Raw genomic sequence first — 13,115 nt, 5'->3', positions numbered from 1 at the left:
AAAAACCTCATAAATTAAAATCTAAGTATTTTTTTTTTTTTTTTTGTTTTGTTTAAATTTGGTATACAAATTTTTCAAGATGTCTTGCAATACCTGAACTACGGAATAAGTAATATATTTATTTAGAAATATTAAAGTTTTTTTTTTTTTAGTGCTTTACAACGGGGAGAAAAGATAGAAAATTTCATTTTATTTATCAGTTGAATTCCAATATTTAAAAAGTGGATAGTAATACTATTTATTTTCTAGCTCAGGAATTAAATTATTTTTTAAACTATCTGCAAAATTTCAAGTAAACCATTTAATAAAATTCTAAACCAAAGGATTTTTAATTTATACCTCTTTTTAGCCCCCCCCCTCCCAAGGAAAGAGGATTTTTTTAAAGAGGTTTTGGCTTTTAATTGGTATATTTCGGTTTTATAGATATTTTTTCACTATTTTTTTATACAGAAATTCATAAATATGACTATTGCAGAACGTTTTTCGAATAATATTAAATTCATTCCAAACGCAGTCACATTCCTTTTAAAATCATGTGCGTTTAAGAAATAAAGCCATCTAATTCTTACAGGCTATTCTTTTTTCAATTTATTTATATAATTTTGCGTTAATTGGGCACAAAAAATTTGCACGTCAACTTTCGGATGTTAAGTTAGTTAATTTCATAAAATAACTTGACTAGCTTCAGAGCATGTCCAGAAAGTTTTTGTTATTGGGAAGTTGAGAGAACAGCTTCTACTCAAAATGATTTTTCGAAAGATTCAGTTGCTGCAATTTGTCTCGAATGAAGTGACTTTAGAGTTAAAAAAAAAAAAAAAGTCTTTCTTTCCTTGATTTTTTGGTCTCCCTACTACTCTATTTCAAATGAGTTCTAACGCTTTAAACAGCGAGGGGAGGTATCGATAGTTATATGTATTTTTTTTTTTTTAATTTTCAATTCTTTTACCTGACAAAAAAAGTTTTGGAACTCGAACGACTTGTGACATAAAAAAAAAAAGCTTTCGTAAAGTTGATGTTTGCACAACACAATAATCATGTGATCATTCCAAACCAGTTTAAAACAAATTTTTTCAAAAATAAATAAAAAAAATCTGGCCTCGAGATAAAATTTGGATCTTGAACAATTTAGAGATGGAGGAGGGGGGGGGGGGCTTCTGCTTTCTAATTATCGAAACATGCGTAATGTGATAGTCACGTGATCGTTTCAAAGTGGTTAATGACTTAATTAAGACAATTTATTTTTTAAAGTCATTGTTTATGTTCTCGCATAATAACACGAAATTTGCGATAGCTGATTTCAATTTTATAATTTCAAGTGCGAATAATCAAAAGTTAGTATTTCAAGTTACGTAAAGTGTTAAGTTTGTTATTATAGCGAATATACATACATGCACACGGTTTCACATTTGATTTGTTCAATAAATAGTACTAAAACTATTTTGATTTTTTTCCATGCATTTTTGTTGTCCTTGTGTACTTTTCATGCCAAAAATATTTTGAAAATTAAAAATAATGTAGAAAGGAGTTAATTCGCGTTTCATGTCATTTTATTAAGCTGTTTCAACTTTTTCTCGAAATTGGAATATTTGTGGAAAGGATTTCGATGACAACATACCAAGTAATATTCTAAAATACTTGCTTTGTCTTCTAGCAATTTACAGGTCTACATATCACACAGACGATCATCGCAAGACCTTAAATTATATAAGATTTAACAGTGAAGTAGTAAATTCTTCCAAATCGTATACTTATCAACATAGATAGAAGTAAGACAAATTATAAATTGGTTAATTAAAAATAGGCAGCACAGTTTAAATCAGAATCGAACATAAATTTGATGAATGGTAAGTGCATTTCAGAAATGCAAATGCTTCCATTTCTGACCATAAATGATCAATTATCCTTGGTCGCCTAATTTATTTCATTCTATTTATGATGAAAAAAAATGAAAGAGGAAACAGTAAATTGCCAATTCCAAAAATTATCAAGGTGAATAAAAAAGTTTTATAATAAATTTCCTAGACTTTCCCAGAATTATCTGGCTACTGACTACCATGAAGAGCAATTGATGAAAGCATTTTGGTGATGTGTCCAGAAATACCCTAAAATGTGCATTTCGATTTCTAGCAATACAAACCTAAATAGGTTAAAAGTTATTAAATATGTTTTCAAATTCCATCTTATCCTAATAATCTGTTTAGACATTTTCTTTAAAATGAGAAATCAAGAGCAAAATTACAGCAGAGCATTTTACAGAAATTACTTGCAATTTATGGATCAAAATAAGTTACAACTTGTTTGACATCCATATATATACATATTTTTTTAACCAATCATGTCAACTGGATTTTGAAGAATTCCTTAAACCTTTGCACTCAGAAAAGTAATTCGATACATACTTATTCACTTAATACAAGGGCTTGTTTATTGCTTTAAAATATATAAATAATTGTTTTTATATTGAATTTACTCCAAAAATTAGTCTGTTTTTGCCATTCTGTTGGTATTTTTAACAATAAAAATTGAAAAATAAATCAAACATCAAAAAGATGCAGTGTCTTGAATGGTGAGCGAGAGTCACCAGACGAGTGCAAAGGGTTAATATTAGATTGGATTTGTTTCATGTAGTATCCATTACTTGAACCTTTGTTTCATTTAACTTAAATTATTATTAAACTTGATTATTGACATTTTAACTATGATTTTTCCTTGTTTTGGCTATTATTACTGTGCAAATTTCCGATATCATGATGGGAACACTAATTTCTATTATTGCACATTATTCTGATATATTAATTATTCTAGATAATTATTTACTATAATTGAATTAGTTATTTTATATTGGTTCAAGACTTTTTACTGAAATGGATTTTAAGTTATCAAATACAAGTCCTCCAAAATTCATTTGAACCCTAATTTCAAGCGATGAATTTCAATTTAATATCATTTTTATTAAGTTATTACATATGATTTGAGCAAAAGAAAACAGCTGATTCAAGAATTTTTTTTTTTTTTTTTTTTTTTTTATCAGAGTACTTTCTTCATACTCAAATTTCCATTCAAAGTTCTTATTTAAAAGTTTAAGTTTTTCAAGTGCACATTTTAAATTTGATATCAACAGTTTAAATTAAAATACAAAGACAAATACCATACCAGAATTGCTGAATTTTTAAAGCATCTAATTAAGCAGCTTCTCTGTGATAAAGAGAAAGCTCATGCACAGAAAAGCAAGACTAGTAAAAGAAAGTTATTTATTAAACACAATAATGTACAATTTTGGGAAACACAAGACAGACATAAACAAAAAGTATGAATTGAAGGAAAATATCTACCCTTGTAACACAGAGAATGGCCTATTAATACAAATATTTCACTAACTCTATACACCAAAAAGTTTATCTAAACATGGAGCTAACATTCATTTAAATACAGAGAGTCCATTCACTGGTAAGGAGAAGGCCTAGTATGATCTTTTTTATGCCCAAAAATTCCTTTGCGCTTGTGCTTACCAGTCTTCTTTTTGGCAGCTCCAGTATGTTCAGGACTGGGAAAATAAAATAAATAAATAAATAAAAAAAGTTAAGAGAATATAAAAAAACAAATCAAACATTTCTTTAACCTTTTCAAAACATTCATTAATTTTTTAAACATTTTTTGCCATATCACTGTATGATTTAAAAATCATAGTATAGTATCCATATCACAGGAAATATATCTAAATATGGGATAGTAGTGGTAAAATGAATGAAAAGTAAGAAAAAATCTCAATCGAGACATAAAACTTTGAAAATCAGGTTAAAATTATATACTAACATATATTTTGAAATATTTAATTGATATTTTCTTTTTCATTTCAGCCATTATAATAAATTCATGTACATGGATATTAAAAATAACAGAATTCATGAAAATCACTTAAAATTATTAACTTGCAAGTGAGGAGAATATGGTCGGATATTAACATTTTCTAAATTGCTCACATATTTTAAATATTTAGTTGACAAAATTAGTAAATCGAACCAGATCTTAAAGTTATTAAAGAAGAAAACAGAATATTTAAAGCCAAATAAAATTACTTTTGAATACTTACAATGCTAAAATATACATCGGGGATCAAACAGGTATGAGAAGTATAAACTAACAAATTTTTAATGTTTTTTTCAGGAACTTCCCAAGTTTTTTAATGTAGGAGCCATCATCCCTTTTTGGAGAGGGCAAAAAACCATTTATTAATAAAAGTGATAAGGCATTAGAATAAAATTAAGAATTTTGTCATTAAGGATAAAGAGAAGTCTTCATTAACTATTGCTGATACAATTTTAATTTTTCTGAATTTTTTTGAAAATTAAAATTATTTTTTTAGATTCAATCATATACATTTGTTATAAACTGCTCAATTAGTTCAATAACACTACATCATGCTGTATCAATTTGCTTTATAATGGTGTGTGTGTGTGTGTGTGTGGGGGGGGGGGGGGGCGATTTAGAAAATTCGTCGAGATGGATACTTTTGTGTTTTGTAGTGAACTTGCCACAGAAATGAATGAATTCTATTTTATTAAAAGACATTTTCATTCCATAATACAAAATATCTATAAAACAGTAACTCGCAACAAAAGTAGAAGAATTTAACACTCAATGCCATTTTACTTAATAGATCACCATTAGAATTTTTTAAAGATATACAGTAAAAAATTAAGTTATTTATAACAAAAAAACTAGCAATATAATAAAAAATTAAGTTATTAATAACAAAAAAAAAATCTTTCATTCAAAAATGAAAAAAAAAATTTGATGACTTTTACCACTTTTCTTTAAAAAAACTTGTTTACATCATTTAACCACAAGGACAAGGGTGGCCGCACAAATAGGGAAAAAAAATTGTTTTTTTCCCCCTCTATATTTAATTATTTATGATAAAACACAAAGGCCGAAAAACACTCATTTGCTAGTTATAATGGAACATAGTTTTAAAGAGTGGAAAATGCAAGGAAAGGAAGCATCAATTAAGCATGATTTGAAAAAACATATTAAAAGGTTTATATTTACATACAGAAAAAATTTATCAAGACAAAATTTATATATTAAGAGGAATATATACTATCTCTTATGCTCTTTAATTGTAAGTCACACAAAATTAAGGACTCAGACGAAATAAAACATTGTTATCGTGATGCAAATCATTTAACGATTACTTAAAAAATATTACACAGCATAATTTTTTATTTATTTATTCATTTTTATCAATTTAAATATTGGGACATCAATTTCTACAGATTTTTCAGCTATCAGTTTTCTTTAGCTAGTGGATCTAGTCCGTGAAAAATAAGGTACAACATTTCCGTATGACCTAACATACATTTTTTAGCTATTTCACTTTCAGTGGAACTTATATGTAAACATTTCCAATATACCCTTGAATGAATTAAAAGACAAATGTGACGCAACAAGTTTTAATGAGCATAAAAATACAGATTTAAATTATTGTTCCTGAATTAAAAAGTTTGAAATCTATCTATTTTCAGACATTAAATCTGACGTTTTTAGATTAGACATACCATTCTTTTTACATACTAAATCCAGCATCAATGAAGACTCTTTTGAACTGGTATGCAGTCTTGTATGTTTTCCTCTTTTGGCATGACTAATAAGTGCCAGGATTCTCATATTACTTAGGCCTATTATCTTCTCACAAAATGAACAGTATGCAACAAATTAACCTGGCAGAACTTCAAACTTTGATTTTTATATCCAATCAATTCTTATTACATAAGGATTTTTAACAACTTATTGATCATTCAATCAATTCAAGTATGGTAGACTAACCACCACGCTGCTTCTGCAGTTTGAATATTACTAATCCAGCCAAAGAAATGTATTTTATTCTTTCACATAGTTGCAGAAGTTTCATATATGCTCATTAACTGCATTTCGGGAATCTTGTAGAAAAAGAACAACTGTCTTGCAAATCGAAACTGGAATGATCTAAACAGAAAAATAAAGGGGGGGGGGGCAGAAAAGAACAGAGTTCCTAATTAAACAATTGCAAATGATACTTTGTCTTGGGATGCTATGATTACGATATTTAATTCTTGCAATCTTTAGGGATCGAAATTTTAGATATTGGAAAATTATCTATGTTTTCTCTGTTTTTATGAAAATTTTCAAATTTCCCTGCAATTTTCTTGTTTTTCCCAATCCTAATTGATAACACTAGAAACTTATGTACGGATGAAAACATACGAAATGGATAATTACCTATTTCAGAGCAGACCAATTCAAAGTTAATGGTGAATATTAGAATAAATCAATAAAAGCATAAGAAACAAGAAAATCTGAATAAAAAATTGATTCAACGCAAATCTTTTTGAAGATGAAAAAATCTATTAAGTCAACCATTTCCAGGAATGTAATGTATCACTACTGGAATAAATATTTTAAGTATCAATCAAGATTATCAGGTAACGATGTATAAATTACAGAACCCTGCTTTTCTTCTTTCAATTAGGGGGAAAAAACCCATCATCCCTTTAAAATGGTTATTAGCATTAAACTTAAAAAATAAAGCATAATTTCTTATTTCAACAGACCTAAAGTATAATGTTGAGCAAAAATGTAATCAATTTGGGAAAAGGCATTTAAATAAGTCAATGAAGTAAAGGTATTATTTGAAAATTTTACCTTTTCCGAGGGGCGAGAATTGGAAGGATGAGCATATTTCTAGAATTCCGTTATTCTTTGACCTTGATTTCCACTCCATTACACAACTTTACATTCATCCTACCCCCAAGTGTACGCGAGTATGATCTTGGATTGCACTATTTTATTTCAGCTTAAACTTGCGTATTAATCAAGTGGCCAAAAATTTTTTAACATAATTTTTTTTTTGTTAAAAAAACGAATAAAATTTTTTAAAACATTAATTTTTCATTTATTCATCATAAATTAATGTGTAACCTTTTTGTAATAAATAAAAATTGCCTTAAAGCATTTTGTGAGTTACTATCTTTTTACAACAATATTAAGAGGCATCCACAGTTTTTTTTTATATCTCCTAAGTTTGTGTATAATCCGAATTCAACTTATTGACATGTAATACTTTCTTCCATTTTTTCTCTCACCCCTATTTAAAACTAAAATACATCCCGATGCTTGCGGAAAAGCAAGGAATATTTTCGAATCTGAGAATAAACAGTGAACAATATTTTGCCGAGTTATAGCTAAGAATTATAACCTACCTTGACGTGCCATCTGTAATAGCAAGCAATTCAGGTTGGCTGTGAGTTCTTTTTGGGTGATGATAATCCTCATATCCAACCATATTTCGCATGGGCCGTCTACCATTGAATGCCTGCGCTCTATCCTGCCACTCTTTATCAAAATGATCCACTTCATCTACAAAGGAAAACAGTATGTAACAAGCCCACAAAACCAAAAAAAGAATTAAAACTGAATATAAGGAAAAAAAATATATTCAAAACAAAACAAAAAATTCTGAATATTTTGCCAATTTTGACTAAATTATTATTTAGAATAAGTAAGACCAAACTATTCATCAATTAAAGTCTACCAATAAGATGCTTTCACAAGTTTGATAGACAAAATTTAATATATTTTTTAATACTAAGGAGACATAATTTTAATGTTGCGATTCTCAACAGAAGAAAATTTAAATAATTTAAAGTTCTGCATCATAATTATATTTAGTTGAATGTCCTGAAATAAGAAATATCAGCTTATGAGGATGATTAAATCTTCTAAAGGATTGTCAAGTCATAACATTGAGCAGAAAGCATTGTTAGTTAAGCAAGTAACACTAAAATTATGCGAAATTTATAAAGAAAGATAAAAGTTTAAATACAGTCAATATTTTAAATTTTCAGCAGCTTTTTACAGAATAAGCTCAAGATATCTTTTTTTTTTAATTAAAAATATTTGTTATACATTTGTTGATTAATCAATGATCACATTTAGACCTGCAAAAATTTTAGTTAATTTAAAATGCATCTTGTAGCCGCTCTAGTAATACTAAATATAACTGATTATGATATCAGAGAGAGCGCCCACTGGAGCCTTATAGTGCTACGATTCAAATCTAGCAATGGCATGTACTGCATGCATTGATCCTTCTCTTATATTCATTTTAAAAGTATTCTAAAATTATGCATGTATAATTAATTGTTTGTGTGTAATGTAACCTGTGAATAAATAACTGTTACATTAATTCAAGACTTTTTACTTAGCCCTTAATAAACCCACAAGCTTAATTTTGATTCAATAAAATATATTTGAGCAGATTTTATAAAATCTTTTCAAGATTCAATCTTTAAAAGATCAAGGCTTTTAATTTAAGAGATACACTTCACTAAAAGATTTTTTTTTTAAAGTCTTATATTAAAATGTTATTTAATAAGAATTTTAGTCACTCTTGTAAAATATATTTTCAGAGACAGAATCAAGATAGCATATTTTTACATCATTAAAAATAATTATAATTTCAATAGCATTATGGATTATAATTATAGCTTCATCATAATAAAAAATAATAGTTTCTACCATTTATTCTACAAAGGGCATTTTATATTAAAAAAAACTTTTTAGAACTTAATGAATTTTAGAAAACATTTTAAAAGGAAAGAAAAGTATAAAATTTGCAATACATAAAAAATTTATAAACGATTTACGAAATATATTCAATTACCATATTTAGAAAATTTAAAGCTTTCCTACAATTATTCAGTCACTTTCACAAAACCCTAAAATCCATGAAGTCTAAATCTTCACTTATAAAACAAAAGATAAATAGAAATTTATTAAGTAAAAATTATACAATTTAAAAACATCTATAACTATCAAGAAACATTAAATATTTCTAATTCCCACGCCACCCTAAATTTCAAATTAAATATCTTAATATTAAATTCATCAAAGCAATGAAAGATTTTACTTCACAATGGAAAGTAGAATTCAAATTATTTAACTTGATAAAAATTAGATTAATCATATATAATTTCTATATGGCATCTGTTTGATGCATGCCTTTCTGAGAATTCATTTAAATTCTTTTCCTAACAGCTTAATCTTAACAAAATTTCTAATATTTCACTAAATTAAATTATCAAGAAGATTCTCCAAATTCTGGTCATAAATATTCGAAATTTTACTTGAATATCTAAATACCTAGAAAATAAATTTTTATAACTAACTTGTCATCAAGTTTTAGGCATCATTACCAGTAGTATAAATGAATAGCTCCTAAAGAGATATTTAATCTTCATTTTTTTAATTACAATTGGAACTGCCTGAAATGTCACATATAGTGAATTTTTGTTTGAAAAAATTCCAATTCAGCTATTATAATGAAATTTTAAGTCTAACCAAAGAATTCTAGTTTTTGAGAAATTAAAAACATGGAACACAATCATCCTTGATTTAAGACTAGAAATTGAAATTCTATTAGAAGTTTTTATTACATAATAGTCTATGTCACTCTAAAGTGGAGGAGTAGGGGATCCAACACATACCATCTTCCAAATTAATGTATTCTTCATTTTCTTCTTCATCACCTGTATAGCGATTCTTTTTCTTTTCTACCACATGGCCTTTTTCATTCAGATGGTGACCAATAGCCATCTTTTGTAGGCCTGTTCTGCTGTCTTGGACCGAATGAATGGTTTCTTTCACCTATATAAAAATTAACTCTGTGTCAGTATTTGCTAATTCAATTTAACTGAATGAAAATTAAACATCTTTTTAAAGGGAAACAATTTCCCTTGCAAACTAATTAAAAAGTTTGGTAACTTATAACATTCATCAAGATTTCTATAATAATAATAAATAGTGTATCATCCTTTTGCAAGCCAGACCATTTGACCTATAGATATCAGATATGACATCTATAATTATAAAAGGTAAGAATATATACCTCAGATTTATTTTTGAATTTCTGTTAATTTAAAACTAAACACGAATGATATTCTTTATGGAAAATCTTTTAAAGAAATATTACTGTTCAGAATTTTTATACCAGATTGAAATTTTAATGGTACAAATTTAATGATAGTATAAGTTCTTCTAGCTATTACCAAAAACTATTTTTATATAGGTTTTAAGAGGATATAATCACTATAGCAAAACAGCTTTCAATGTCTCAAATGTTTAATTATATAATTTTCATCTATTGATGAAAGTCAAGGAAAGATTTTTGAATCGTTGAATGAAATTACATTAATATAAAAACATGCAATTTGAAATATTTTACCAAAAGAACATTTTTAATGATATTACAACATCTGATTAAACTCCATTAAAGAGAATTGATTTATGCAATAACAAAATATGAAATTTAATCCCTGCCATCATGTAATCATCAACACTGTGGTTGGAAACATGAACTACAGGTTAAGCATGAGAGATTTAATGGATATTTGAACTCATTATTCCTGATAAAACCACAACAAGGAGATAATTTTTAATAAAAATCTTACCCCTCCAGGTGCAGTCTTGGTAGAGGAAGATGCTTGATAGACTTGTGGTCGTCCTGTTTCATCTGTTGTATAGGTCATAACAGATGAAGATGTGAAACTGTGACAGTTGGGATCATTACTCATTTGGTTCTATTAAGAAAACAAAGATTTAAAATGTAAAAGAATTTTTTAAACACCATAACATTATATATAAGTACATACTTCGAATCGCATAATAAGGAAAGAAAAAAAAAAAATCATAAAAAACCAAATAAGAGCTATTTTATTAAAACACTTTATAATTACATAATTTTAAATATCATAACTAAATTAGACTGCAAAATTCGAAGATTTAATATCATACACAGATGTAATTCTAAAATGTTATAGGCATTATAAAATTTTAAATTAGATACTCATATAAAGTTCAAATAATACTAATCCTCTAATAGAAGTTTAAAAAATAAAGTTGGAAAAAATAAATTTGTTATGTACTCTAAGATAATTTGTATAATTGAATAATTTTTCATTAATTTTATTCAAGTACTATAGAAGCACCAGGAAGGTTTAAATTAAGGATTAATTCAAAATTTTTATTTACACACTATAAAGTTTAAGGAAGATTTAATGAAATTTCATTAGTTATATTTTTTATAACTATTTACAATGAAGTTTTACTAACACTAATAATTAGGTGTGCTAAAATAAGTCAGTATTATCTTGTAGATCAAAAGTCCCTCTATAATCTTGGGAAATTAAAATTTGTTTCTAGACAAATTTGTTCTTTTCACAATAAATTTAGTTTATTTAAAAAAACTGATGTACGCAGTACTATTTCTGTAAAACTATCATTATTTCCCTTCTTCTGATGATACTAACATAGAATAACTCTTAAATATTCTATTCAAATAATATGGTTGATTTGTGGATTTCAGAGTTTTAATTTAAAATTTTTTTTGAACAAATCACAAGCATGATTCTATGCTTAAGGATGTTTAAATGAAAGTAAACAACTCATATTTTCTATGAAACAATTAAAAGGCCAAAAAGATAATATGTATATATATGAAATTCAACTTTATATTATAAATTTAATTTTGTTTAACTAAAAGGAACATAGAAAACAAATTGTAAAGCTAAACATAATAAAAAAACATTAAAGTGTACTAAATATTTCGAAAGGTTAATTCATTAATATCAATATAGAATAATAAATATGAAGTTCCAATTTTTACATTCAAGATTTTTTAAAATTCTATTCAATAAATTTATGATTACTTACAAAATTTGCAAACATGTCATCCATATTAGGAAACAAGCTGCCTCCAAAACCAAATGGCATGAGCATATTGCCGTGACTCCTATTGTCACGATTATCAATCGCTGCTCTTCGATTTCCTCCTCCAAACAGACCAAAAGGCGACATCATGTTGTCCATCATTGCTTCCATCCTACGCATACTTTCCATTGGACCACTGAAATGCAATTTACAAAATGTGTTAGGAACTCTTTACAAAAGACACTGGAGATACCAATTTAACCATTACAAAAAAAAATTGCAAATTATAGTACAACTATATATTTTTTTTTATTTAAATACCAAGCACACCAACTGTAATGAATTTAAGTGTTTCTATTCAAAATTATCTATGGTTACAATTCCTCTCAGATGGTAAATTTGTTTCAAGGTTCATTCGCGGGGAAATAAATTCTGTAGCAGATGTTTCATTCAATTGTAATATTTCTTAAATGGAAAGAGTACAAAATCTGCATTTCTTAAACTTTAATAATAGTGAATTGTAAAATAAAGAACAAACACAAACATTCTCCATTTGTACTCGCCAACATCCACAACAGCCTACGACCAATGATTTACTTCCGCTTTCGACCCCCTCAAAACATAAATAACAACATCAAGAATAAAATCAAGCTATAGAAATCATTGCAAATCAATTGAAAACTCCAAATCAAATTACAATTATAAATTACTGTAATAAATCTGCTTCAAGAAGTAATTTTCAAATATGACAGATTAAACGCTAATTATGCTTCGTTGGTGTTGGAGAATATAACAATACAGAGGAATAGTAAAATCATAATTAAAAAGAAATCACCAATTCTACAATCAATTTTTAATTATCATATGCTAAAATTTTCAGTAATCTTCAAGAAAGAAAAAATTGTATCACTAAAAAGTTAAAAATCTTAACTATCCAAACCAACCAAATCTGACCATAATATACTCACTTGAAGAAAGGATCGTCGTTCATAAGCGAAAACATATTGAGAATTAATATTCAATAAAGCGTTAGAATTTTAAACTTGCAATCCGTTAACGATAAAAATAGATAATATAGAATAATATTCGCACGATTCGAAAAAACACAGAATATTCGCAAGTTAACTCTGAAGTTTCCAGAATAACTATGACGATTTTAGAATTCTGGATGGCTAGTCAAATGCCAGGTGAAGACTTGCGCAAATGCTAGAAATTTCTGTGCCAATGATTTTCTTTAGTGACGTCATATGTGAATGTTTCATTGCACCAAAATTAAATTTATTTTTATAATGTAGTGACATATGTATGTTTTTTTTTTGTTACGAAGTATTTTCAAGTATTTTATTAATAATTGGAAATATTTTTGTGAA

General features: G+C 27.0%; 1 protein-coding gene across 1 annotated transcript; it reads right to left on the bottom strand.

The window, feature by feature from the left end:
* Positions 1 to 3,237: 3,237 nt before the first annotated feature.
* LOC129989177 (myeloid leukemia factor 1-like) lies at positions 3,238 to 12,942 on the bottom strand. Its single transcript, XM_056097546.1, has 6 exons — positions 12,714 to 12,942; positions 11,749 to 11,941; positions 10,488 to 10,616; positions 9,525 to 9,684; positions 7,239 to 7,395; positions 3,238 to 3,544 (listed from the first exon to the last, which is right to left on the bottom strand). The coding sequence occupies exons 1-6, from the start codon at positions 12,746 to 12,748 to the stop codon at positions 3,442 to 3,444; spliced, it is 777 nt and encodes a 258-aa protein (XP_055953521.1). The 5' UTR covers positions 12,749 to 12,942; the 3' UTR covers positions 3,238 to 3,441.
* Between the last annotated feature and the right edge of the window lie 173 nt (positions 12,943 to 13,115).

The sequence above is a fragment of the Argiope bruennichi genome, chromosome 10, assembly GCF_947563725.1.
Source record: "Argiope bruennichi chromosome 10, qqArgBrue1.1, whole genome shotgun sequence".
In the NCBI taxonomy this organism is placed as follows: domain Eukaryota; kingdom Metazoa; phylum Arthropoda; class Arachnida; order Araneae; family Araneidae; genus Argiope; species Argiope bruennichi.
The sequence above is the reverse complement of the archived record's forward strand: the minus strand, read 5'-3'. Positions and strand labels throughout refer to the sequence as shown.